At 39.2% G+C, this 25,657-nt stretch overlaps 1 protein-coding gene across 2 annotated transcripts in view; it reads left to right on the forward strand.

The window, feature by feature from the left end:
- LOC127574165 (matrix metalloproteinase-16-like) overlaps positions 1-25,657 on the forward strand; it is a 188,997-nt gene that overhangs the window by 128,420 nt on the left and 34,920 nt on the right. For both annotated transcript variants that reach the window (XM_052022935.1, XM_052022936.1), the window contains exon 7: positions 18,524-18,662. In XM_052022935.1, coding sequence (XP_051878895.1) covers positions 18,524-18,662 — 139 coding nt within the window. The remainder of the gene's footprint in view (positions 1-18,523; positions 18,663-25,657) is intronic.

The raw sequence follows: 25,657 nt of genomic DNA on the forward strand, positions 1-25,657 counted from the left end.
CACATTAATAATACTTTCCCTCACAGCTCTGACCTGAGGAATTCTGCCCATAAAGGATCACACCACATTCTTTCAGCTGCTGCAAGGAATGAGTGCACATACAATGATGGGAGGTGAGTTTTGCAGTGTCCTTCCTTGGAGGTAGAGTAACAGTGCACACAAAAGGCAGCCACGTTGTCCAGAGAGCACTTATGGAACAAAATTGCCTAGGAGGTGTCTATGAAGGCATAGATGCCCTCTGTGAATGACTTCAGTTTTGGGAACCTTGTACTGCAGCCAAATGCCCTTTTCAATAGAGAATACTAAAATCAAATTTATCATAAGTGAAAGGTTCCCACTTTGCCCAATGAGCTTTTCCTGATTTCAGCAATGTTGCAGTGAGCAGCAAAGAGTCACGTGTGATATATTTCAGCAGAGGCAATGTTAAGAATTCTTTGGCAAACTTTCTGACACAGTTACCTTGCTTTGACTTCAAAGACAGTGCAGACACTTGTGTTTGGTTGCTGCTTGAAGTTTGCCTAGCAAACAAACACAAGCCTGCATCACTCTCTAAGTCAAAGTCATCATTAACCTCACTCTCAGAAACCTTGCCTCAAGATCCTTGCAGGCGCTCTCTGCTGAAATATGTCACATATGACAATTTGTTGCTCATGGCTGCTTTTCAAATGTTACACTAGCAAAAGGGGAACCCTTCAATTTTTGATAAATATGATATTTGCATTCAAATCTCAAAGAGGCATTTGGCTACAGTGCAGCTTTTCCAAAAGTGCAGGCATTCAGAGAGGACTCCTACAGACAACTTCCTCCCAAGATAACCAGCCTTTTTGCCAGATGTTTTATTTTTCTCTTCTTTTCAGATCTGATGGTCATGTAGCTTCTGCCCTTTTGTAGAATTTCTTCTGGCATTTGTGACTACTTGATTTTGAGGGTGTGTGGTGACTAGAGTCCCAGTTTAGCTTAGGCTAGTTGAGGTTTGATTGGCAGCACTTATCCTATGCCTTCAGGAGAAGTGTGTCTGAGCCTTTAAATGGCTTTCGGTTTGAGCCATCGGTGCTATTAAAAGCTGGTTCCTCTGTGTGTGAACAGTAGCTGTCTTGCTATAAGCCAATGTCATTAAAAAGCTGAACAGGAACAGATTTTGGGGATAGTACAATGGCTGACATCATTTGAGTGAGCTGGTCACCAGACAAACAGTGAAGGGTGCACAAACCTCTCACACCAGCAAAACTATATCTTCTTAACAATTGTCATTAATGTATTAAGAAGTGTGCTCAAAAATTGTTAATGCTGTGTTAACACGATTTTTGGGGCGTTGCACAAATTTTTAGGTCCAGGATTTTCAGGAGTGAAGTTATGAAATACTTCTGTACACAGAGGGTGACAGAAACTCAAAACCATCTTCTGTAGAAGACTGTTGATTATGCGTCAGTTGTTAATTTTAAATTTGAGTTTGATAGATATTTAATAATAAAAGATATTAAGCCATATGGGAAATATAGGTATATTTTATATTACTTTCCTTATGACTTAAAAGCAGGCCATTTGGCCCATTGAGTCTATGCCAGCTCACAGAACAATCTCATCAATTCCATTCCCCCACGTATTCCCCTGGAACCTTTTCTCTATTATTTGCCCATTAATTCCCTGTAATTCTTCTACCACACACATAAACTGAGAGGAACATACAATAACCAGTTAACCACCAACTAGCAAGACTTTGGGATGTGGAAGGAAACCGAAGCATGGGAGGAAGAAAAATTTTAGTCACAGGGAGAATGTGTGAATTTCACCCAGAGAGCACCGGAGGTTAGCATTGAACCTGGGTCGCTGGAGCTGTGAGGCAGCAGTACTACCTGCTGTGCAACTATCTAAAGTTAGGAGACAAATCAATCTCATTGAAAATGGAACAACCTCAAGGAGCAAACAAACCGACTTCTATTTCACTGTTCTACACTCCTATGTTAATAATTCTCAGGCTCAAATAATTTTACTGACTAAAAGTCCATTATGTGGTATTTCACATTTAAAACATTATTTATGTAGGTTAAGATGATGTCTTCTGTATATTTGATGTTAGAAAGGATGTGAGCAGCAATCAAGTTTTGTCATCTGTCTAATAACTTAGTTTTAAGTATTAGCAACAGGGAATCTCACATTAAAGCTAACTTTTATATAGCGAGGGAAAAAATCTTTATATTCTCGAATTGTGCAAGATTGCCTCTAGCAGAAAGAAATCTTGCAACATGTAGTAATTTCTTCTTTTCCATCTATTATGGAGTGTTAAGTCCTGCTGCTGTGGAGGAAATTTGCATATTTTGCTGCAATTTTAAGTTTCCCATGAAACAATTAAACTGACATTGTGGGAATTATTGTTGCCTGCAGTAGCTGCTCTCATTCTAACGTGTGACAGCAAATTGTAAATTAGAATCTGTTTAGTTTTAACAGAATTTCCCTGAGTAAAAATAGCCTGCAGCGAAAGCGTTCATTGCTTGGTTGGAGTGGTAGAGCTGCAGATTCATCACAAGATCTTGTTACCCAGAAATTGAATTTAGGAATGTAACTTGATATGGAAATATGCATTTCTTTTCAGTTTTGTTGAGACTCTGCTTTGCAACTCGAGCCCTAGACATTCTTGAGATTTGAGTTCACTTCCTCCATCTTCTCTGGGAAAATGGTAATAAGTGCCATTTCTTTCTCATACAAATAAAATAACCAACCTTGAAGATATTTGCACTTTTTGTCCCACATGTTAATTCCAGAATCAGGATCATTTATAAAGTATCATTTCAAACATACTCGGAGCTTCATAGAGTCAGAGCACAGAAACGGGCCTTTTGGCCAGACTCATCCATGCCAACCAAGATGTCTACCTGAGCTAGTCCCCTTTGCCTGCATTTGTCTCATATTCCTCCAAACCCCTTCTATCCCCTGTACCTGTTTAAATGTCTCTTAAACATTGTAATTGCACCCACCTCCCCAGTCTCCTCTGGCAGCTCATTCCATATATGATCACTACCATTTATATGAAAAAGTTGCTCCTCAGGTCCCTTCTAAATTCTTCCCTTCCCACCTTAAATTTATGCCCTCTAGTTTTGGACTCCCTACATTGGGAAAAAGACTGTGACCATCCACCTTATCTACTCCCTTCATGACTTTGTGTACCTCTAGGGTTACCCCTCAACCTCCTAGCCTCCAGGAAAGAAAGTCTCAGCCTATTGAGTCTCTCCGTATAACTCAAGCTCTTTAGTCCTGGTAACACCCTCGTGAATCTTTCTTGCACCCTTTCCAGCTTGATGATGCCTTCCTATAGTTGGGTGACCAGAACTGCATGCAATACTCCCAGTGTGGTCTGACCAACAACCTGTACAGCTGAAACATGACGTCCAAACTCCTGTACTCAGTGCTCCGACTGATGAAAGCAAGCGTGCCAAAGGCCTTCACCACCCTGCCTACATGTGTTGCCACTTTCAGGGAACTATGTACCTGTACTCCCCAGGTCCCTCTATTCTATAACACTGTTCAAAGCCCTACCATTTACTGGGTAATTCCTACGCTGGTTTAAACTCAAAGTCGAGTCTACTGTCACATGCACAAGTACATGTATGCACAGATGCAATGAAAAATTTACTTGCAGCAGCATCACAGGCACATAGCATAATATAAGCAGCATTCACAAGAAAAGCATAAATTAACCATAAATTATACACATTTTTTACAAGAAAGAACACAATTAGAACAAAAAAAAAATGAAGTCCATTTTAGCGCAAAGTGATCAAAGTGGTCATAGTGTTGCTAAACTGTAGTGGTGATTAGGGTTTTACTGGCTGGTTCAAGAACTGAATGGTTGAAGGGAAGTAGCTGTTCTTGAACCTGGTGGCGTGGGACTTCAGACTTCTGTATCTTCTACCTGATGGTAACTGTGAGAAGAAGGCATGGCCTGGATGGTGGGGATCTTTGATGATAGATGTTGCCTTCTTGAGGCAACGCCTACTGTAGATACTACCAGTGGTGGGGAGGGATGTGCCCATGATGTATTGGGCAGAGTCCACTACTCTCCACAGCTTCTTGTGTTCCTGAACATTCGAATTGCCGTACCAGACCATGATGCAGCCAGTCAGGATACTTTCAACGGTACATCTGTAGAAGTTTGTTAGAGTGTTCGGTGACAAGCCAAACCTCCTTAATCTCCTAAGAAAGTAAAGACATTGGCATGCTTTCCTTATGATTGCACTGATGTGCTTGGCCCAGGACAGGTCATCCGATATGTTAAGACCCAGCAATTTAAAGCTGCTGACCTCCTCCACCACTGATACCCCAATGTAGACTGGTACATGTTTGCCCTCCTTCCCCTTCCTGAAGTCAACAATCAGCTCTTTAGTTTTGCTGATGGTGAGCAAGAGGTTGTTGTTGTTGCACCAGTCAACTAGGTGTCCTATCTCCCTCCAGTAAGTTGACTCGTCACCACCTGTGATTCGACCAACAACAGTGGCGTCATTGATGAATTTGAAGATGGCATTGGAACTGTGCTTAGCCACACAGTCTTGTGTGTATAGAGAGTAGAGCAGGGGGCTAAGCACACAGCCTTGAGGTGCACCTGTGTTGATGACCAGCAAGGAGGAGATGTTACCAATCCTCACTGATCGAGTTCTGCCGATGAGGAAATCAAGTATACCTCTCACTTGTCTGAGTTAAGTTCTATCTGCCATTCCTCAGCCCACTTCCTCAGTTCATCTAGATCCTGTTGTAATCTTAGGTAACCTTCTTCACTGTTCACCGCACCACCAATTTCAGTATCATCTGCAAACTTACTAACCATGTTAACAACATTGTCATCTAAATTGTTAATATTGATGACAAACAACAGTGGACCCAGCACCAATCCCTGCAGTACACCACTCATCACAGGCCTCCAATCTAAATAACAACCCTTCACAAGCACCATCTGACTCCTTCCACTAACGCAATTTTGTATTCACTTGGCTAGTTCACCCTGGATCCCATATGATCTAACCTTCCAGAATAGCCTACTATGCAGGACCTTGTCAAAGGCCTTGCTAAAGTCCATGTAGCCAACGTCTACCACCCTGCCTTTATCAATCTTGTTCATCACCTCTTCAAAGTCCATTCAGCATTTCAGAGAGGAAGTTATCCTTTATTAAGCTTATGACCTGTTGTACTTTTCTGCTTTTATTGCTGCTGCTGGCTAACATTTTTTTTACTTCGACTGAATCCTAGCAAACCTTGGTTACTGTCCGAAATGTTGATCAGGCTCCTAAACATTTCCTCCCTGTTCTCCTCTGAAACACTCAGATGATTTGGGGATTTCCTTGATTTAAGCAAGTTTAAATGTCAGGAGAAAACCCAAGTCTCAGCATTGTCCATGAACCTTAGCATTACTCTAACAATGCAGAGCTTTATTATTAACTATCGCAAGTGATCCTAAGTAATTGGTTTTAATAATTTGAAAGCTAAAGCAGTTTTTCTTTTCATTTTTGAAAGACGTCGGCCAAAAAAAATGTGCACTCTACTGAATCAAAATGTACTTAAGGACAGAATAATTAGGACCAGAAGATCCCTTTAATTAAATCATGATTGTAATTACAGATAGACTTTATGCATGTTCCCCAAGACCAGTGGTTCTCCTATAGACCAAAACTCTGTCTATCTCAGCCTTGAATATATTTGGTAATTCAGCCTCTGCGCCTCTTTGTACAGAAAATTATAAAGACTGAAGATCCTCTGAAAGAAGAAATTCCTCCTCATCCTCACCTTAGATGGGCAACTGCTTACTCTGAAACAATGTTCCTAGTTATAGATTCACCCCGATGGGAAACATCCTCTCAGCCTCTCCCATGTCAAGCCCCTTCAGCATCTTATATGGTTCAATAGTTCTATTTACCTCTACTATACTCAGCCTTTCCACTCAAGACCACCAATTCATCCCAGATATCAACCCAGTGAACCTTGTCTGTAATCATTACTAATATATCTCTTCTAATATAAGGAAACCAAATTGAATACAATATTGCAGGTGTGAATTTATGAAAGCCCTGCTCAGTTTTAGCAAAACTTCCCCATTTTAATTCTACATCTCCTTTGCAATAAAGGTTCACGATCCATTTGCCTTCCTAATTACTTGCAATACCTGCATGCTAACAGGTTGTGTTTCACAAACTGGACACCCAAATCCCACTATACAGCAGAATTCTGGAGTCACTCCCCATTTTACCGATACTCTGTTTATGTATTCTTCCAACCTTTTCCCACATTATACTCCATTCGCTAAATCTTTGCTCCCTACCTTAAATCCATTTGCCAACTTTTTGTATCCAAAACCTTGGTTGCAATTTACCAGGCACTGCTTATTTTCAAGATTGGAAATGTGTCACCCAGTCTCCTGAATCTGACCTCAGGAGGTAAGCCACAGATAAATTTGGCCTGTGGCCAGTATAGTGGGGAGGATCCTCAATTCAGCTGTCGGCATTGTTCCTGTGCTGTCTTCTTCTGTTGATGGAGGGGTACCAGAGGGAAGGGCATACAGATGCTCTTAGTGTTGTTTAGAGGGAAGGAATGGACACACTGTTGGTGTTGGTGGTGGGTGAAGGGATCAGACACACTGCAATTTGCAGAACAGGTGATGAGTAGGGATTGGACAGATTGGTGATGTTGGGGGAATGAGAAGGGATCAGACACATGACTGCTAAGGGAATGGAAAAAAGGCAACAAGCACACTCCTAGTGGTAGGGAGTGGAGTGGGAGGAAATTTGACTGTCATTCAGGAGCAGGAAAGGGATAGTCTGGTGAGGGATCAGGGGCAGGATTGGGATTCTGTTGTGGGGACCTCTAATGGCAGCAAAAGGGTGTGGATTGCAGGGGCAGGGGAACACAAATCACGATGGATTCAAGACCACAGGAGTTGTTGGGGTTTGTGCTATTGTAGGGAATGGGTGTGGTCCAAGTGTTTAGATAGTTATTGTATTTACCTGCATTTTCTCTAGACTGAGGCTTTAGGATTACCTCCACACGCAAGACATAAGGTGAGATGGGGAAGGTTTAAAGGAGATGTGCGGGGCAAGTTTTTTACACAGAGCATGATAGGTGTCTGGAACGGGGGGAGTGGTGGAAGGAGACACAATAGTGGTGTCTAAGAGGCTTTTAAGTAGACATATGAATATGCAGGCAATGAAGGGAAATGGATCATGTACAGGCAGAAGAGACTTAGCTAAATTTGGCATTGTGTTCAGCACAGATATCGTGGGCTGAAGGGCCTGTTCCTGTGCTGTACTGTTCTGTATTCCATGTTCTATGTTCTGTGAAGGTGCCCCAAGTAAGCAAGGACCAACTTCCATGCAATGCACCAAGGGAGTTGTTACGTGAGGAATTATGTCGTCACACACATTCTTGATTGAATTTCTAGTTGGTAAGATAGGATATATACAATGAATGGTAGGACCCTAGGAAGTACTGAGGAACAGAGACAACTTGGTGTACAAATCCAAGGATTCCTGAAGGCCACAACACAGATAGAAAAGGTAGTCAAGAAGGCAGAGGAGATACTTGTCTTCATTTACAGGGGGCGTAAAATATACTGTACAAGCAGAGCAGTTATGCTACAACTGTATAAAACTTTAGTCAGAACACAATTCTGGTTGCCACATTACAGGAAGGATGTGATTGCACGGAGAGGATACAGAGGAGATTGCCAGGATGTTTCTGGGATGGAGCATTTCAGTTATGAGGAGAGACTGGATTTGTTTTCCTTGTAGTGAAGAAAGCTATGGGGTGGGGGGACCTGAGAGAGGTATACATAATTGTAAGGGGCAGAAACAGGGTAGATGGTAGAAAACTTTTCTCGATAGTAGAGGTGTCTAAAACTGGAAGACATAGGTTTAGGGTAAGGGGTAAGAGGTTTAGAGGGATCTGAGGAAGAAATTTTTGACCCAGTGGGTGGTTGGCACCTAGAATGCACTGCCTGAGGAGGTGGTTGAAGCAGGTACTCTCGCGACATTTACGGAGTATTTAGATGAGCACTTGAAACACCATGGCATAGAAAGTTATGGTCCAAGTGGTGGGAATTGGGATTAGTATAGATGCTGTATAGGTGACATGGGCATAATCAGATCAAGGCCCTGTTTCCATGTTCTGTTGGTAATTGGTTTATTATTGACACATGTACTGAGATATAGTGAAAAGCTTTTGTTTGCATGCCACCTGGATTGATCATTCCACACATACGTACATCAAGATAGTGCAAAAGGAAAACAAAACAGAATGTAGAATATCGCATTTCAGTTACAGCTAAAGTACAGTGCTGGTAGACAAATAAAATGCAAGGGCCATGGTGAGGTAAATTAAGATATCAAGAGTTCATCATATAAGAGGTCCATTCAAGAGTTTTATAGCAGCAGGAAGTGGAGATTCTACTCAACTCTTTAAGAGCAAATATAGCAATGGTATCAAATTTTGGAAATGGAATAAAATGTGCAAGTTATTCTATTCCGCACATTTAGTGCAATAGAATACACATTTTTACCCCACTGCATCTGTAGAGCCAAAATTATTGTTGCATCAGTTGGTAGAAAAAATATTTCCCATGAATGAGACCGTCCCTGTCTTCTAGAATGACATCTTTTAGGGCATCTAAAGAAAATTACTAATGAAGCTTGATGTATGTTTTTGCACAATGACTTTACAGTAATGAACTGTTCTGACAAGGAAAATTATTTTCGAGTAAGACTTTATTGCTATTTTATTTGATGAAACTGATAACATTGTACCTTATTTTAATGTGCAATTGAAGGTTTAATTTGAACAAGTATATTCTTGACCAATATTCATTTTTCCCAATAAAATGACGAATATACAGATTATTGCATACATTAGTCAGTGATTCAAAAGACGATAATTAGCTAAATAGTACCTGCATCTCATTATCAGTATTAATGCAGCAATAGTATATAACGGTTACCTAAGTGATAAAAAATGAAAGAACGTCCATTTACAAAATGCTTTTCACCTCATTATGCTGCAAAGCAATTCACAATCAATGACATTTTTTATTGTGGTTGCTTATAATGTAGGGAAAGAAAAGATATCCATTTTATTCCAAAAGCATCTCTCTTTTACTATAGCTGCCATGACTGGTGTTGTTTAATGTTTTAAAGCTGTCAAGCTTCAAGGTCAGAAAAATGGCAAATTTAATTGTCATCAGGAACTATTATTCTCACAACTCATCTTATGTGAGCAGCTTTCCATCTTTTCTCTCGAGTTATTTAAAACATCAATTCCATTAAAACACTTTAAAAATATTCAATCTATGTTAAAAATATACTTAAAGTATATAAATTATTACTAATCTAAATGAATTTGCCTTTGGCTAACCAACAGCAGTATACTGAGCCAGTCCACTCCAATTGACAGGGTTCAATCAACATTTCAGCTAGCCTTTCCAGAGCTAAATCTGTGCTTTATTTCATGGTGCATAGTTATTTGAGGAGAACACACATAAATATTAACAGGATAAGATTTACTGTTAATATCAATTTGGAGGCAGGAAAGGAGTAGGAATGCTTTTCCCTAAGGAAATGCCAGATGTAATGGCAGGATGCAATTAATATTTTCAGTCCCTGCTTCCTGGTCACAGGTGATCAGATTAAGAGGCTATCCGATTTTGGAGTGAGGGAGGCTGTGGCACCAGGCTGCAGCTGAAGAATGAGGGGGGTGGGAGGGATGAATGCCGTTTTGTGGTCCGTGAATTGGTCCAAGGTGTTGGAGTCACTGGGGATGTTGGAGAGGGAGAGGGGGTGCGAGCATGTGTTAACAGTATTAGTCAGAAACATTGGGGATTTATGGATTGGAGTCACACTGAGTGGTCATCTGAGTGACAATGGAGGGACTGCAGTCACACTGAAAGATTGGAGACATTAAAAAAACATATTCATAAGGTGGGGAAAGGGGGTGAGGGAGACATGGGAAGACTGGGAGGGAGTGGAAATCAGTGACATCAGAGTACAAAGACTGAAAGATCCTGTCATTGAGAGATCTTGCCTTGATAGGGATGATTGATCATGGTGGCAATAAGGAAAGAAGTGAGCTGAAACCAGCAGGTAAGTGACAATGCATTTGAGGGGCACTTTCCTATTGGATCCAGCTGTTTTCACCTCACTTTAACGTGTGTTTCCCAGTGCCCAGGAAACTTGGAAAGTCGGGGCAAATGTTAAAATGGAATACTTGAATGATCAACTACCTCCTGAGTGTGCCTTAACCACCCACTTAAAATGGAATTGGACAGATTGGAGGGAAGTTGTGGTCAGATTTAAGTATTTTTTAATATTTTTAAATCCCAATTAATCCACAGCCATACATTTGAAGTATTAGAATAATTTAATACATTATCCATTATTATGAAAGGTTTTGGAGTATTAGACTTAAGTGCCAAGAAATTAAGATCAGAAGTTATGTTTCTTTGTTGCTATGGCTACCCATTAGATATCAAAATGACTCCTATGTCAGATGCTTACCAATATGAAGAGTTCATGCACAAATTCACAATTCTGGTAAAGCAGATTGCAGCATCAATCAGTGTACAACACTTATTTGATTCAACATGTTGTAGCTTAACACTTCAGCCAATGCCCTCCCTTAAATACATGCAGCATCAAAAAGATTCTCCCACCAACATTTTATATAGGGATCATCCATTTATTGCATTTTAGCTTTATGCTGTTGTGATTCTTCAAGTATTTGGTGATTGATTCATAGATTCATAGAGTTATACAGCATGGAAAAAGGCCCTTCAGCTGACCAAGATGCCTATCTAAACTAATCCCATTTGCCTGCATTTGGCCCATATCCCTCCAAACCTTTCCTATCATGAACATATCCAAATGTTTTTTAAACATTGTAATTGTACCTGCCTCTATCACCTCCTCTGGCAGCTCATTCTATATATCCATCACCCTCTGTGTGAAAAAACATGCCACTCAGATCTCCTTTAAATCTTTCCCCTCTCACCTTAAACCTATGCCCTCTGGTTTTAGACTCCCATACCTGGGGGAAAAAAACTGTAATTATCTGCTATCTATGCCCTTCATAATTTTATAAACCTCTAATAGGTCACCCTTTAGCCTCCTTCGTTCCAGGGAATACAGTCCCAGCCTGTTCAATTTCTCCTTATAACTCAAGCCCTCCAGTGCAGGCAACATTTCTGTGAATCTCTTCTGCACCCTCGCTAGCTCAATCACATCCTTCCTATAGGGTGGAAACAATACTCAAGTATGGCCTAACCAATAATTTGTAACATGACATCTTAACTCCTATACTCAATGTTTTGGCCGATAAAGGCCAAGCACCTTCCTCACCACCTTGTCTACCTGTGTTGCCACTTTCAGGGAACTATTTTCCACCCCAAAATAATGGATGCTCCATCCTTAAGTCTGATCAAGATGGCAATAATTAGAAACTTATGTACAGCAGGAATCGAGTGATGTGGGAATAATGCAGAAACATGATATAATGCAAGAACAAAGTGGATATAAAGGACAAAATAGCCTACTTCAGGTCCTCATTCTTGGGTTCTTATATGTTTACTCAACACTTTGCTTCTTCGCTGTTTCCAAAGATGCCACTCTTCCTCCTGATCTTTGCATTGATTTGTACGTTAGTATTTGGAAAAGACTGGTTCTGTTGAGTACATTTATATCAGTAACACAAGCTGGGAGAATATTCTTTGCATGTATCCTATCAATTAATGAACAAAACTTGGGAAAAAGTTGTCGTCGACATCACTAGTATACAGATTCTAGTTAAAGTGAGTCAACTATATCATTTATCATAAGCATGATCAGCAGCGGCAGCAATGAAGTATTGCAACTGTTGATAGTCTATTTTGCTGCCTGATTTAAAGCACAGTTAAAAATATTACATTTTCCATTTTAGTTCCCAGGCTTAAGAGAATAGGTTTGTTTGGTGAGTCTACAAATGCTTAAGGAAAATTTTTGCAAATGTAACACAGTAGCTGACTAGAATACATCGTGCTTTGTTTATTGCTTTGTACTAGTGAATACTGTCTTCTAGTAATGATGAGCTGTCAATAGCTTATTTAAGTTTAAGTAAGGTTGGACTTGAGCTGTAGTGTAGCAGACATCCCATGACCTATGAGCTATAAATGGCATTCTAAGCTAGAACTACTATTTGGCAAACTCTCTGACCGTAAAAGATCTAATCTTATGTATGTGGATTGCAATTTCTGATAACTATTTAAAAATATTTTGGATTTTGAAATAATATTTGTTCTTATGTTTTAAAGATTAGTGTTTGTTATTTCAGCTTCTATTTTAATTTCACATGCATGTTTCAATCACCCTCCCCCTTACCCATTAAATCAGGCTCGGCTCTCTGATTATTCTCAGACTTAACAGGTTGATCTCCTAATAACTAACTTATCAATTTCCCCCACCTCCCCAATCTTTTCAACTCCATGAAACCCCCAATATTCACCCTCTAAACTTTCCAATTGAGTCCCCTTCCCCCATCACCCTTCTGACAATTAACTCTCCAGATCTGGTCTGAGTTGTGGCTGCCATATTTTTCGTTGTACATTCTATGGTGCGTGAATGGGAATGCATAGCAACAGTTCAGTAGGCCTTAGGCACGATGGAAATTTGTTAGGGAGGACCCACCCTGAAACTGTTATTTGGAACTCTGCATAAGGCCATATAGCACACCTTTTCAGGAGAACATCAATCTCTTGGCCACACCATGTTCCTTTCTTGTACAGAAATTAATCATGTACAAGGATGGCCCTTGCAACTAAGATGTTTCAAAATCTGTGTCATTATTTGTCATTCCAGTCGATATCCTCGCCTTACAGCCTTAAAGTGTATAAGAGATAAGTATTTTGGAAAACCCCATTCATCACTATCTAGATGAATGAACGCACTGATCCCAATGGCCCACTTCTGCCATCTGACTGTAAGAGAAGCATTGACTGTGAGATGATTCTTCTTCATTGTACAGTATAGCTCTGAGATCCACAATTTTTGAAAGAGACATCAGAATTTCTTTGTTCACAATTATGCATGTGATTTGCAGAAACCTTGTGGCCAACGCTATTAGGATTATCGTTCATTTTCTTTACCAAGGTCCTACATTTATAGTCTTGGAAGGCAGTTTGCAAAATATGCTTAGAGAGATAAAAGCAGATATCAGATTAGGGAGTACCAAACCGATTTTATTCAAAATAATTTGTTCAAAGAAATAAAGGATTAAAGTTATTGCCACAAGAGCCACTGGGGAAATATCCAAATGGAAGCAGACCAATTCCATAGCCACGTTAAGCTATTCTTAGCTGCTCCAGAAACCCCATTTTCCTCCATGAAAGTAATGCCCTTTTTTAGATATATGTTTATTTTCTGTATATTTCTCATGTAAAGTATTGAGGAATATAATTAAAGAATGCATCTAGTTGTAAAAGATTTTTGGTATATTTACCTTGATGTCTGATTACTTTGTATTGCAAATATTTTACTTGTGTGATTCCTGAAGCTACAAAATAACTTACAGAAATCTTATCAAGATTCCATTGGGAAAATCATAGATTCACTACATGCTTCAATGGCCCAAGTGATGGTTAATATCTCAAAGCAATAGATAAAAACACAGGAATGGGTCTATCCATATCTAGGCATAAGAAGGGAGCAAAGTCTACCAAATTAGCTGTGCCAGATATATACACAAGCATTTGTCACTCTGCTACTCTCATATGGAACATTTGTAGGCATCCTGGATAGATATGAGATCTTACTCTTGTTAACTCGATCCGTAATTTTTTTTCTTGTACCTCCTACAAAAGAATTACATTTTTGATGGAGCCAGGATTGCATTCCCTGACACCACACCCAGTCCTAACAATCAGCCCTCCTAACGGCTGATCTACATCCTATTCCGAAATGAAGCTAAGGGCAGCTGCTGGTGATCTATGTTCATTTTCTGTTGGGATTTCTTCTTCTTACAGGCATGATAGGCATCAAGAGCTCTCCCTAAGCCTATAGATGATGTCTGAGCCCACTTTTGGGACAGCTTTGTGCTCTCTGTTTGTTTGTGATCTGCTTGCACAGTGCTGAGTCTGGACCTGAAAGCAAAGTCAACCTTTTCATTCCATGGATGGGAGAAATGGTACATGATGCTTCTCTAGTGGTATTTGGTGAGGATTTCAGCTCTGAATGTGTTTATAAAGTATGGCTTCAAGTGGATCATTAAGTAAATTCACTAATCCTGTTCACGCAACATGGAACCATTTTGGAAAAGAGCTGCACAAAACTGCTGCAACATTCTTTCTTCAATCTTTTCAGCCATCTTCGGCAAATACAGCTCCCCATGGAGAAGGTGATTTAAATCTTGTAATACAATGAGCAAAGTAGCAAGTCAAAAGCTGGTTAGAAACATTGAACACAACCAAACTGAAAGAAAGACAAGATGTTGAAAAATTAAAATGAAAGAAAAACACTGAAATATTCCAGTAGTCTCAATAACATGCTAAAAGAAGGATGAGTTTTTTTTGATATTTTAGGAAGAAATTCTTGTTAGGAAAATGAGAAATTACACCTTAAGCATTTGAGATTAAAACACCTGAAGCATATTTAAAGCATTTGCAGTCTAAGAAAAATCAATGTTAGTCAAAATATTGTTTTCATTTTACTTTGTTTCCACTTTAATCCTTTTATTTTTTTCCTTTGTTGATTTTCTAATTTGACATGAGATTTATCAAAGTCTTAAACCAGAATTCATCGTTTCTATAAAAGCACTGAGCAGGTTTGCCATCCAAAGGGAATTTCTGACTGTTCATTTGTCCTCAGGGATTATTGCAAAAAATGTATAAGTGATTACAGGAACCACAATGTAATTGTTGTATGCCAACATTAGTGCAGTCAAATGGCAGTAAATAATACATTGAACAATTGAATCGTAAAGCATGGAAACAGGCCATTCGGTCCAACTCATCCATACAGACCAGCAGGCACCCTTCCATATTATTCCCATCACCCAACACTTGGTCTATAGTCCTCTATGCCCAAGTGATTCAAGTACTTGTCTAGACACTTCTTAAATGCTGTCAGTGACCCAGCTTCAATCACTCTTTCAGGCAGTGCATTCCAGTTACTTAACAGTCTGTGGGTGAAGAAGTTTCCCTCATATCCCCTCTCAATCTCTTCCCCTTTACCCTAAACCTTTGCTGTCTATTTTTATCTACCTCTTATATTGGGAAAAGTTTCCTGCAGTCTACCCTATCTATACCACTCATAATTTTATATACATCAATCATGTCCCCTCTTAAGATCAGAACTGCATGCACTACTCCACCTTAGGTTTAATCAAGGTATTAAAAAGCTGAAGCATAACCTCCCTACTTCTCTAGTCAGTTTGCTGATGAATGAAGGCCAATATCCCATATGCCTTCCTAACCATGTTGTCTGCCTGTGTTGCCACCTTCAAGGATCTATACAAGACTGTTTGTGTAAACTATGCCTTCATTAACACTTTTACATATTTAGAATTCCCGCAAGGTGACTCATGACTCATATTTTAGAGGTTTACTCACAGTCTGAATTAATAATGCAATTTCTAATCTTATTGTCTATTTTAATTTTGTTCAATAATACTGGCAAAATACCAAGCAGAAATATACGGGTAAAATCCCTAAATTGCCTGGAGATTACATACATGTCAAATATACAAATCTGTTTTGTAACACATAGACAGCATACTTTGCAACGCAATGAATTATTTAGAAGGATGTGTAGTACAAGATTTTCTGCAACATCAGGTTTTCAGAACCTGTGCACTGGGAAAAGAACTGACATTGTCACATTAAGTTCTCTTCACTGCTTCGGGGGATGAAAAGTCCATTGTAATTCAGTTAAAGAGCCACTGTCACTTTTACTCTGCCACATGAGGTCTATAACACTGAAGGAAAGTGTCTTTCAGAATTACTTGAAGTTCTTACATTGGTAAAAAGTATTGTTGAAAGAACTAAGGGAAGTGGTATGGATCAGCTAATGTAATTCCCCACTGACTTAATCAGCCAACAAAAACAGACAAAAACCTGACTGAAGAGATTTTTGGTACAAATTAATAGGGTGCCAATGGGTCATTGCATGGCACATCAACCATCATTTTGATTGTGGGCCTGCTAATGCAAAATTCACCACACATACAAAATAAAGAACAATAATCATATCCCCATGCTATTGAATTTGAAAATGAGACTGACTTTTATATGATTCAGAGATAAACTAAAAAATATATATTTCTCTGCTTTATTTTTTTTGTTTCGAAAGCAAACAAGTGTCCACATCTTTTTACTGTCATGAGATATTAGATTTTACTTATATCGAATGAAGGGAAAACAGTTAAAAATCAAGTCCTTTATTCCAACCAGAAGATCACAAGGACTAAACTGGATTGCATTATGCCCATATTCCAGATAGAGAACAGATGTAAAAAGGTCCAGTTCAGAGCCAATCTGGCCCTATAATTAATTAGCTGGCTGCAACTGGCCGCTGCTTGGCCTCAGTTCTAAGTCCTTCAGATGGCTAAAACACCACCAGTATGGTCTGGATTCCATTTTATAGTGGTCCCACTGAAATCTTGGCCTTACAGATTATTTAGCCCATAACTTTTGATTTCAGATTTCCATACATATAATTTGTTTCCTCTACTCCATAATGAAGTAATTAGATTTTCATGTGTGTAACAAAACATTCTTGTAAGTGATCATGGAGAAGTTGATATCCTGCCCTTCCTGCCCTCCATGTTGTTTGAGGCTACTAGGCGGTGAGGCATTTAGTGTAGTATTGAACACATATTGGAGTTCCTGAAAAAATATGTGAAAGCATTTTTGGGAAATTTGTAGCAATATGAATAAAAATTATAAAAGGATTTAAGAAGCATGGTAAAACTGTAACTTTGATAAAATATTGTTGCTAATGCTATGTGATCTCTACGTAGCAATTGAATAAGTTATTTGCCGATCTTTGTACCCAACTTTAGTGTTTAGAACTGATAGTAAAAAATTGTTTTATGTGAATTTAAATTTTCCATGGAAACTGTAGTGTAACTCAAGTGATCATCAGAATTCTGCCTTCCATGACTTCTTCAAAATAATTGGTGTAATTTTGATTTTGAATGAGAGCATATAACTGTGAAGGCAGTGGAAAAAAACAGAAGAGTAAATTGGACTTCTTAAACTATTAGAGAATATTCATTCCTCCATTAATGAAGTGGTGAAAGGCAAATATATGAACATAAAGCCCTCTTCGGTATTTTTCAACTTGAATTTGTTAAAACTAGGAGGAAATTTTAAAGCACAAAAGGAGAGTTTTTAGTTATATTGACATCATTGATGCAAAGAATAGCACTTTTTGCAAAGGTATGGAACAACCAAAATATCCTGTAAATAATAAAACTAGAAACCATACAAACCCACAGCAAGTACAGTGGAACAAGGCAACATTATGTGTATAACTGAAATCAGATATAAAATCTGAAAGATGGTCAATCATTTCAGATGATTAGTGATAAAAAGACAGGAAAATAAAACAAAAGATACGCTTTATGAAGAAAATGAATGAATTAAGTAACATAAAATGCTATGTGAAAACTGTGTTACAATTATTTTCCATTCTTGAGGTCATTTTACTCTAGCAATGTCATTTTTCATTTGCTATAAAATGGACAATTTCTCACTGAGTTAGGTTAAAACTACTTCCTTTATTTTGAATATCCAGCACTTGCAATTAAGAACATAAGACTTTAAGAAATAGAAGCAAGAATATGCCATTTGATCATTCAAACCTGCTATGCTATTTGTCAGGATCAAGACTGATCTACTAACTCTGCACTCCTTTTTCCTGTATTTATCCCAGATCCTTTAATTCCCATAATATCTAGAAATCTATCAGTCTTTGTTTTGAATGAACTTAATGATTGCAAGATAGAAAATTCCAAGATTTGCCACCCTCTGAGTTAAGAAATTTCTGCTCATCTCAGTGCTAAATGGCATACACCATATTCTGAGTTAGTGTCCCCCAGTTCTAGATGTTTCACCTGGGAACTCATCTTCCCTGCATCCACCCTATCAAGCCCTGATAAAAAATTTAGTAAGTCTCAATGAGATCTCTTCTCATTTTTCTAAACTCCAGAGAACACAGACTTGGTCTACTCAATTTCTCCTCATAAAGCAAACCTATTATTCTGGAATCAGTCTAATGAATATTTTCTGCACACTCTCTATGGCAAGTACATCCTCTTTTGGTAAAGAGACCAAAGTTGTACATAGTACTCCAGCTAAGGTCTTACCGAGTCCCTACATAATTGTGTATTCAAGCACACTCATATCAAAGGCCTTTATACCATTTTGTTTTTTCTTTCTTGTTTACATTGTCAGATACATACAGCCTTTTAACACGGTGAACACATGTACTAAAGAATGGTTATATTTAACCAATAAACTCTCCAATTGCAGGACCAATGGTTTTGGCGAGTTCGGAACAACAAAGTTTTGGATGGTTACCCCATGCAAATTGCCTATTTCTGGAGAGGTTTGCCATCTAATATTGATGCAGTTTACGAACGGCCTGATGGAAAATTTGTGTTTTTCAAAGGTACGTGTGAATTTTTGGTTCAAGAACAAAAACTATTTATACTGTCTGCAATCAAGGGAAACTTTTAAACTTCCTAAATGCCTGAAAGATCTTTGCAATGGGTAGCTGTATATAATTTTATGTTAATCACATTTTAACAGCAACAAAGTTATTTAAACATTATCCTAAATTACAACTCACACAGCCAAAGTGTTGATTTTGAATTAAGTTTGGCTTGGTGGTGCAAAAGTTGATTATTTACAGTTGTATGATGAAATATATTAACAAATGAAATAATTTGCATTCAATTGTTTGGTTGCAGATATTAGAATCTAACAAACTATTACTTATTTGAGTTCTCCATTGTTGTCAGATGCAAATTATAATTCTCATAGATCATAGAATGATAGAATGCTTACATCACTGGATGAGGCCATTCAACCCTTCATATCTTTGCTGCCTCTCAGTCAGAGCAACTCACTAATTCCACTATTGGCCCCTTCTCCATAGCCTTGCACATTTTTCCTCACCATATGTTTATTCAATTCTCTCTTGAAGTACCTAACCATATCTGCAGGCATGTACGCACATCCCATAGACATTACAAAGTCCAGTCATGAAAGTGCTCACTTTTGTTTTAATTGGCTCAAGGCATCACATAAGATGATTTTGTATAATACACAGCTGTTGTTTAAATCAAGGTTATGATTGCTGTTTAATTTGGACATAAACAATCTCAAACACCCTTCAAAGAGAGGCTTGGGAGTTTTCAAAATGTTCTAGGCCTAATTTATCATTGAACAAACAGTATCGTATTAGTTTAATTGGCCATTTCTCAAATTTGGATTCTAATTGTATACAGAAGCATTTATACTGTATACTGCATTTACCGCAAATAATAATTTTGACTAAATTTGTCAGTACTCTCTTTGTGCTATCACACACTATCAAAATTACCCACAAGTATATGAAAAGTAATTTCCTGAGTGAGGAATGTTTCAGGTGTCCAAATATTCTGAAAGGTGCTTATGTTAATACAAGAGTGTGGAATTCCAACAGCTCCTGCAGAGGCGAATTTACCTGTCATAGCTCAGCAAACTGATGGCCACTTTGTTTGCTAGCACACTGTCAGGAAATTTCATTGTGTATGCTGCCCAAGTTTATGATCACAGGAAGAGTTGGGGGTAAGTAATGCAGAAGGATGTAATCTAATAGTGTGGATTGCAGTCATCAGTTGGGCCAAGGGGGTGATATTCAGATCACTGGTCAGGATGGTTTTTTGATTGTTAATTGGAGTGAGTTTCAATATTTGGAGTTAATTGTGAAGGGGAGAGGTTGCTGGTGTGGATAGAATGCATATCACTAAAGTGGACTGGGGTCTCAAATAAGAATATGTAAATTACTACAGGAGATCTCCCTGAATCTGATTCCCAGACTAATCTGGGAACTGCTCAGTGAGATCCCTTTAAGTCATCTAGCAGGAAGTCACTCAAACAGAAACAGGTATCCAACACTGTGTAAACTGATAGAGTAGACTGCAATCATCATTTGGGCTGGGGGTGCAGTATTGAGAAAGGAGGGCTGTGATCATTGGTCAGGATAGGTGTTTATAATCAGGCGTCTGTGATCATGAATTGGGGTGGGTGTTAGTACTTGGGCATGGAGCTAATCCCTAGCCATGGAGACTGAATTTTTTGTATTTGCTCTTAAGGAGCCTGTGAAGAATTATTAGGGTAATTTTCAATTTGAGTGCATTATCAGGTGAACAGTGACGATGTGCATACAGGGCTTTGTGCAAGACAGAGAGAGGAATTTAGGAACAATCATTATCATTAGAGAAAAAGTACAACATAAACTACTTGGACTAAAAGCTCCCTCAGACCTAAGATGCAGTGGACTGGAAGAGTGCAAATGTAGAACCACTATTAAGAAAGGAGGAGAAACCAAAGAATGGAAAACTCTGAGGCAAGGTACTTCACATCTATCAAATGGTGGAATTCATTATAGAAGGAGTATTAGGATATATAGAAAATCCTAACGCAACCCAAATTGGGAGAGATTACAGAATGTTGATGTGAGGTGTGTTACGTACCAACAACAAAAGAAACACACCGAGTCATGTATAAGTGTTAGAAACTATTTTATTAATAACTACTTATGATAGTAAGAAAAATAAAAGTAAAAATGTTAGTATGTTAAAAGTAAAAATGTTAGATATTAAACATTAACCCCCAAAACCAAACTCTAAGTCCAGGAATAGTTCTCAAAGTTCAGTTCAGCAAGCCGTAAGGTGAAACGTGAGCAAAGGCTTTTGCAAAACCACCGTTGACTGAAGAAAAAATGTAGAGAGAGAATAGAGAGAAATTACGAAATCCAGATGTTCCATGATGGAACCCATACAACACCTCAATCACTGATGATCTCCATTCCTTTGTTCCGAAGTATCTGCCACCCCGAAAGGCATTCGAGACGTGGCCATCCACAGAAATACCTGTTTCCTTTTACAGATTAATGACAAAGTGGACTCCACTGGATTATTCCAAAAATCCATCCGTTGATTGTTGTGACAGAGACAGTTATTATTTTTCATCCATCGATACATAGACCAGCAGGCAGTGTCTCTCTCTTCCTCTCACTCTTTCCTGACTGAACCAAAACGTCAGCACGTCGTTATCTCCTGTTGTTGTCGTAATGACACCACACACACACAAACACACACACACACACACACACACACTACTGTACTATGTCTTAAAGGGACATTCACCAAATAGTAACCTAATCCGTAACAAGTGGGATTCTTGTACATGAAACACAGAAAGCCAGCAATGTGAGTGTGGTAAAAAATCAGGAAAGCAAACAAAATGTTGGTCTTTATTACCTAGTAAAGATAGAGTATATAAAAATAGGGAAGCTTTGCTATTATAGTTGGTGAATCAGAATCAAGCTTATTATCACTGACATATGTCATGAAATTTGTTGTTTTGCGGCAGCAGTACAGTGCAAGGCATAAAGACATAAAAATTACTATAAGTTACAAAAATAAATAAATAATGCAAAAGAGAAATAATGAGGTAGTGTTCATGGACCATTCAGAAATTTGATGGCAGAAGGGAAGAAGCTGTTCCTGAGATATTGAATGTGGGTCTTCAGGCTCCTGTACCTCTCCCCAGTGGTAGTAACGTGAAGAGGGCGTGTCCCGGGTGGTGAGGGTCCTTAATGACGGATGCCGTCTTCTTGAGGCACTGCCTCTTGAAGATGTCCTTAATGGCGGGGAGGGTTGTTCCCGTGATGAAGCTGACTGTGTCTACAACCCTCTGCAGCCTCTTTTGATCCCGTACATGGGAGCCTCCATACCAGGTGGTGATGCAACCAGTCAGAATGTTCTCCACTGTACATCTGTAGAAATTTGCAAGAGTCTTTGGTGACATTCCAAATCTCCTCAAACTCCATGTGGTTTGTGTATGTAGTATTATATTGTATGTATCCATGTAGTATATTGAGTATGTAGTACTCAATATGTGAGAGCACATACTGAGTTATACATACAGTTAACTCTCACTTTCAGAGGTGGTTCATTAGATTGATTCCTGGAATAAAGGATTGACTTGTGAAGGATGGTTGAGCAGGTTGGGTTTGGAAGAATGAGAGGTGATCTTTTGAATTGTATAAGATTTTTTGAGGGGGTTTGACAAGGTGGATGCTGGGAGGATTCCCTCATAGGGGAAATATAGAACCAGGGCGATCATTTCAAATTAAGGGGCAATCCATTTAAGATAGAAATAAGTAGAAGATGCTTTTCTCAGTGGCACCAGGGGTGAGAGATGGAGATGGAGAACCTGGTAGATCACAACCAAGTAATTTGACCCTGATTAACATTTACTTATGATGCTCCCAGCTGTTCTTTGCAAGACATCAAGCTGTCAATATCGAAATCCACACCGGAACTCCCCATAGCTCATTGGACAGATGGGACACTTGCACTTCCACAAGTCATACCATTTTAACCTCACTTCTGCCCCAGTGCAAACATAGTGATGGGGATGTAAAAATCACTCCCATTGTCCAGACTAACATATGAAGTATGATCACTTATGTATGAAGGCTGCTGTTGCCAGGAGAACTACACACGAGGAAAGAAAATGAGAAATTCAAGACAATGGATAAGATTGCGCAATGGGACATTCTTTACTTAATACAATTTTTCTCACAGGATTTGTCTTCTTTATTAAATTTAATAGTGCAGTTTCATGTTTTGTAATGCCAGTTCATTTAAACATTGTGATGGCAAAGATCATTGAGAGATGATCCTCACTGAAATCAAAGTAGATGAAGTTATTTCTTTGCTAATACTGTATATTGTCCAGGTGAATTCTCTAATGCAGTGGTAAGCAGCAGATTTGGAGATGTGGTATTGATCTGCTTCAAAAGCTTGGAAAGATCCTGTAGCCAGGAAGTTTTCTTTAACTTATTTGTTTTTAAGATTTATTAAGGTATTCATTACCCATCCCTAATTGTCCTTGAGAAAGTGTTTTTAAATTGCTGCAGTCCTGCTGGTGAAGGTAGTCATACAATACTGTTGGGTAGGGCATTCCAGGATTTAGATCTAGTGATGATTAGTGATATATTTCCAAACCAGGATAACGTACAACTTAGAAGGGAATCCGAAAGTGAGGATGTTCCCATACACCTGCTAACTTTGTCCTTCTAGGTAGTAGAGTTTGCAGGTTTGGTGGGGGTGGGGGGTGTTGCTGTTAGTGTAGCCTGAGTGAGTAACTGCTGGGAACTTTGTAGGTGGACCACTGAGGGAGAAAATGAATATTAGGTTGGTAGCTGTTTTGCCTTGGATGGTGTCAGCGTTCATGAGAGTTGTTGGAACTGCACTCATCCAGAGGCGTGTAGAAGGTGTTCCATCATACTTCTGTCTTGGGCCTTATAGATGGCGACATAGCCTTGGGGTATCAGGAAAAGAGTCATTCACTGCAGGATACCCAGCTTGTAGCCACAGTACTTATTCGAAATTGTGATCTAATTGAAAATTTGTGTAGGTCTTGACAGAATAGATACAGATGATGTTTCTGGAAATCAGAACCAGGGGTCACTATCTCAAATGAGGAGTCAGCAATTAGGATTGAGATCAGAACAATTTTTTTCTGCCAGCAGGTGATGAATCTTTTGAGTTCTCTGTGCAAAGGAATTGTGGAGGCTCGGTTGTTGAGCATATTCACTTAATATTTTCCAGGTATTGATGAAATCAAGGATTATGGGTTTAGTACAGGAAAGTTGCACTGAGGTAAAAGATAGACAATGATCTTATTATATAGTTGTGCACCCATAAAGTGCTGAATGGTGTACTCCTGCTTCATTTCTTAGATCCTTATAAGAGAAGAGACCAAAGGAATGCTGGAGAAGGGGGCAAAGTAAATTTAGAGAATAGAAGGGAAGAAAGTAACAGGGGCTAAGAGACTATGGATTGGGGGCTGGTGCAAGAGGAAGAAGGATTAGAAACTGGTAAATTGGTGAATTGGTTTATTATTATCACATATACGGAGGTACAGTGAAAGATTTGTCTTAGATACTGTTCATACAGATCAGTTCATTACACGGTGCATTAAGTTAGTACAAAATAAAACAATACAGAATATAGAATGAGGTGTCACAGTTACAGAGAAATTGCAATGCTGGTAGACAATAAGGTGCAAGGTCATAACAAGGTAGATTGTAAGGTCAAGAGTCCATCTTATCATACTAGAGAACCATTCAATAGACTTATAACAGCAGGATAGAAGCTGTCGAGCCTGGTGGTATGTGTTTTCAGGTTTTTGCATCTTCTGCTCGAAGAGAAAGGAGAAAAGAGAGAACGTCTGGGGTGGGTGGGGTCTTTGATTATTTTGGCTGCTTTACCAAGGCAGCGAGAAGTGTAGACAGAGTCCATGGAGGGGAGGCTGGTTTTCATGATGTGCTGAGCTGTGTCCACAACTCTCTGTGGTTTCTTGTGGTCTTGGGCAGAGCAGTTGCCATACCAAGCTGTGATGCATCCGGATAGGATGCTTTCTGTGGTGCATCGATAAAAATTGGTGAGGGTCAAAGGGGACATGCCAAATTTCTTTAGCCTCCTGAGGAAATAGAGGAGCTGTTGAGCTTTCTTGACCATGGCATTTACGAGGTTGGACCAGGACAGGCTATCAGTGATGTTCACTCCTTGGAACTTGAAGCTCTCAATCCTCTCAACCTCAGCACCATTGACATAAACAGGAGCCTGTGTACTGCCCTCCTTCCTGAAGTCAATGACCAGCTCTTTTGTTTTGCTGACATTGAGGGAAAGGTTGTTGTCATGACACCATGTGACTAGGCTCTCTATCTCCTTACTGTACTCTGACTCATCGTTATTTTTGAGATACGGCCCACTATAGTGGTATCGTCTGCAAACTTGTAGATAGAGTTAGAGTAGAATCTGGCCATGCAGTTGTGAGTAGAGCAGAGGGCTGAAGACGCAGCCCTATGGGGCACCAGTGTTGAGAATAAGCATGGCGGAGGTGTTGCTGCCTGTCCTTACTGATTGTGGTCTATTGGTCAGGAAGTCAAGGATCTAGTTGCAAAGGGAAGTGTTGAGTCCCAGGTTTTGGAGTTTGGTAATGAGTTTGGTTGAAATTGTAGTATTGAAGGTGGAGCTGAGGTCAATAAACAATAGTTTAACACAGGTGTCTTTACGTCCAGATGCTTCGGAGATAGGGCCAGGGAGATGGTGTCTGCTGAGACTAGTTTCAGTGGTAGGCAAAATGCAGTAGGTCGAGGTTGTCTGGGAGGCTGGAGTTAATGTGTGCCATGACCAGCCTCTCAAAGCTCTTCATGTTGGTGGATGTCAGAGCTACCGGGCAGTAGTCATTAAGGCACGTTACCTTGTTTTTCTTAGGTACCAGGATGATAGTGGCCTGGGTGGAAGGAATGGTTAGAGGTTTAGGTAGAAAGAGAAACTATAAAATCAAAATTGTGGTTATGACATAAAGGCAGTGAAA

This window comes from Pristis pectinata, chromosome 9, assembly GCF_009764475.1.
Source record: "Pristis pectinata isolate sPriPec2 chromosome 9, sPriPec2.1.pri, whole genome shotgun sequence".
NCBI lineage: Eukaryota > Metazoa > Chordata > Chondrichthyes > Rhinopristiformes > Pristidae > Pristis > Pristis pectinata.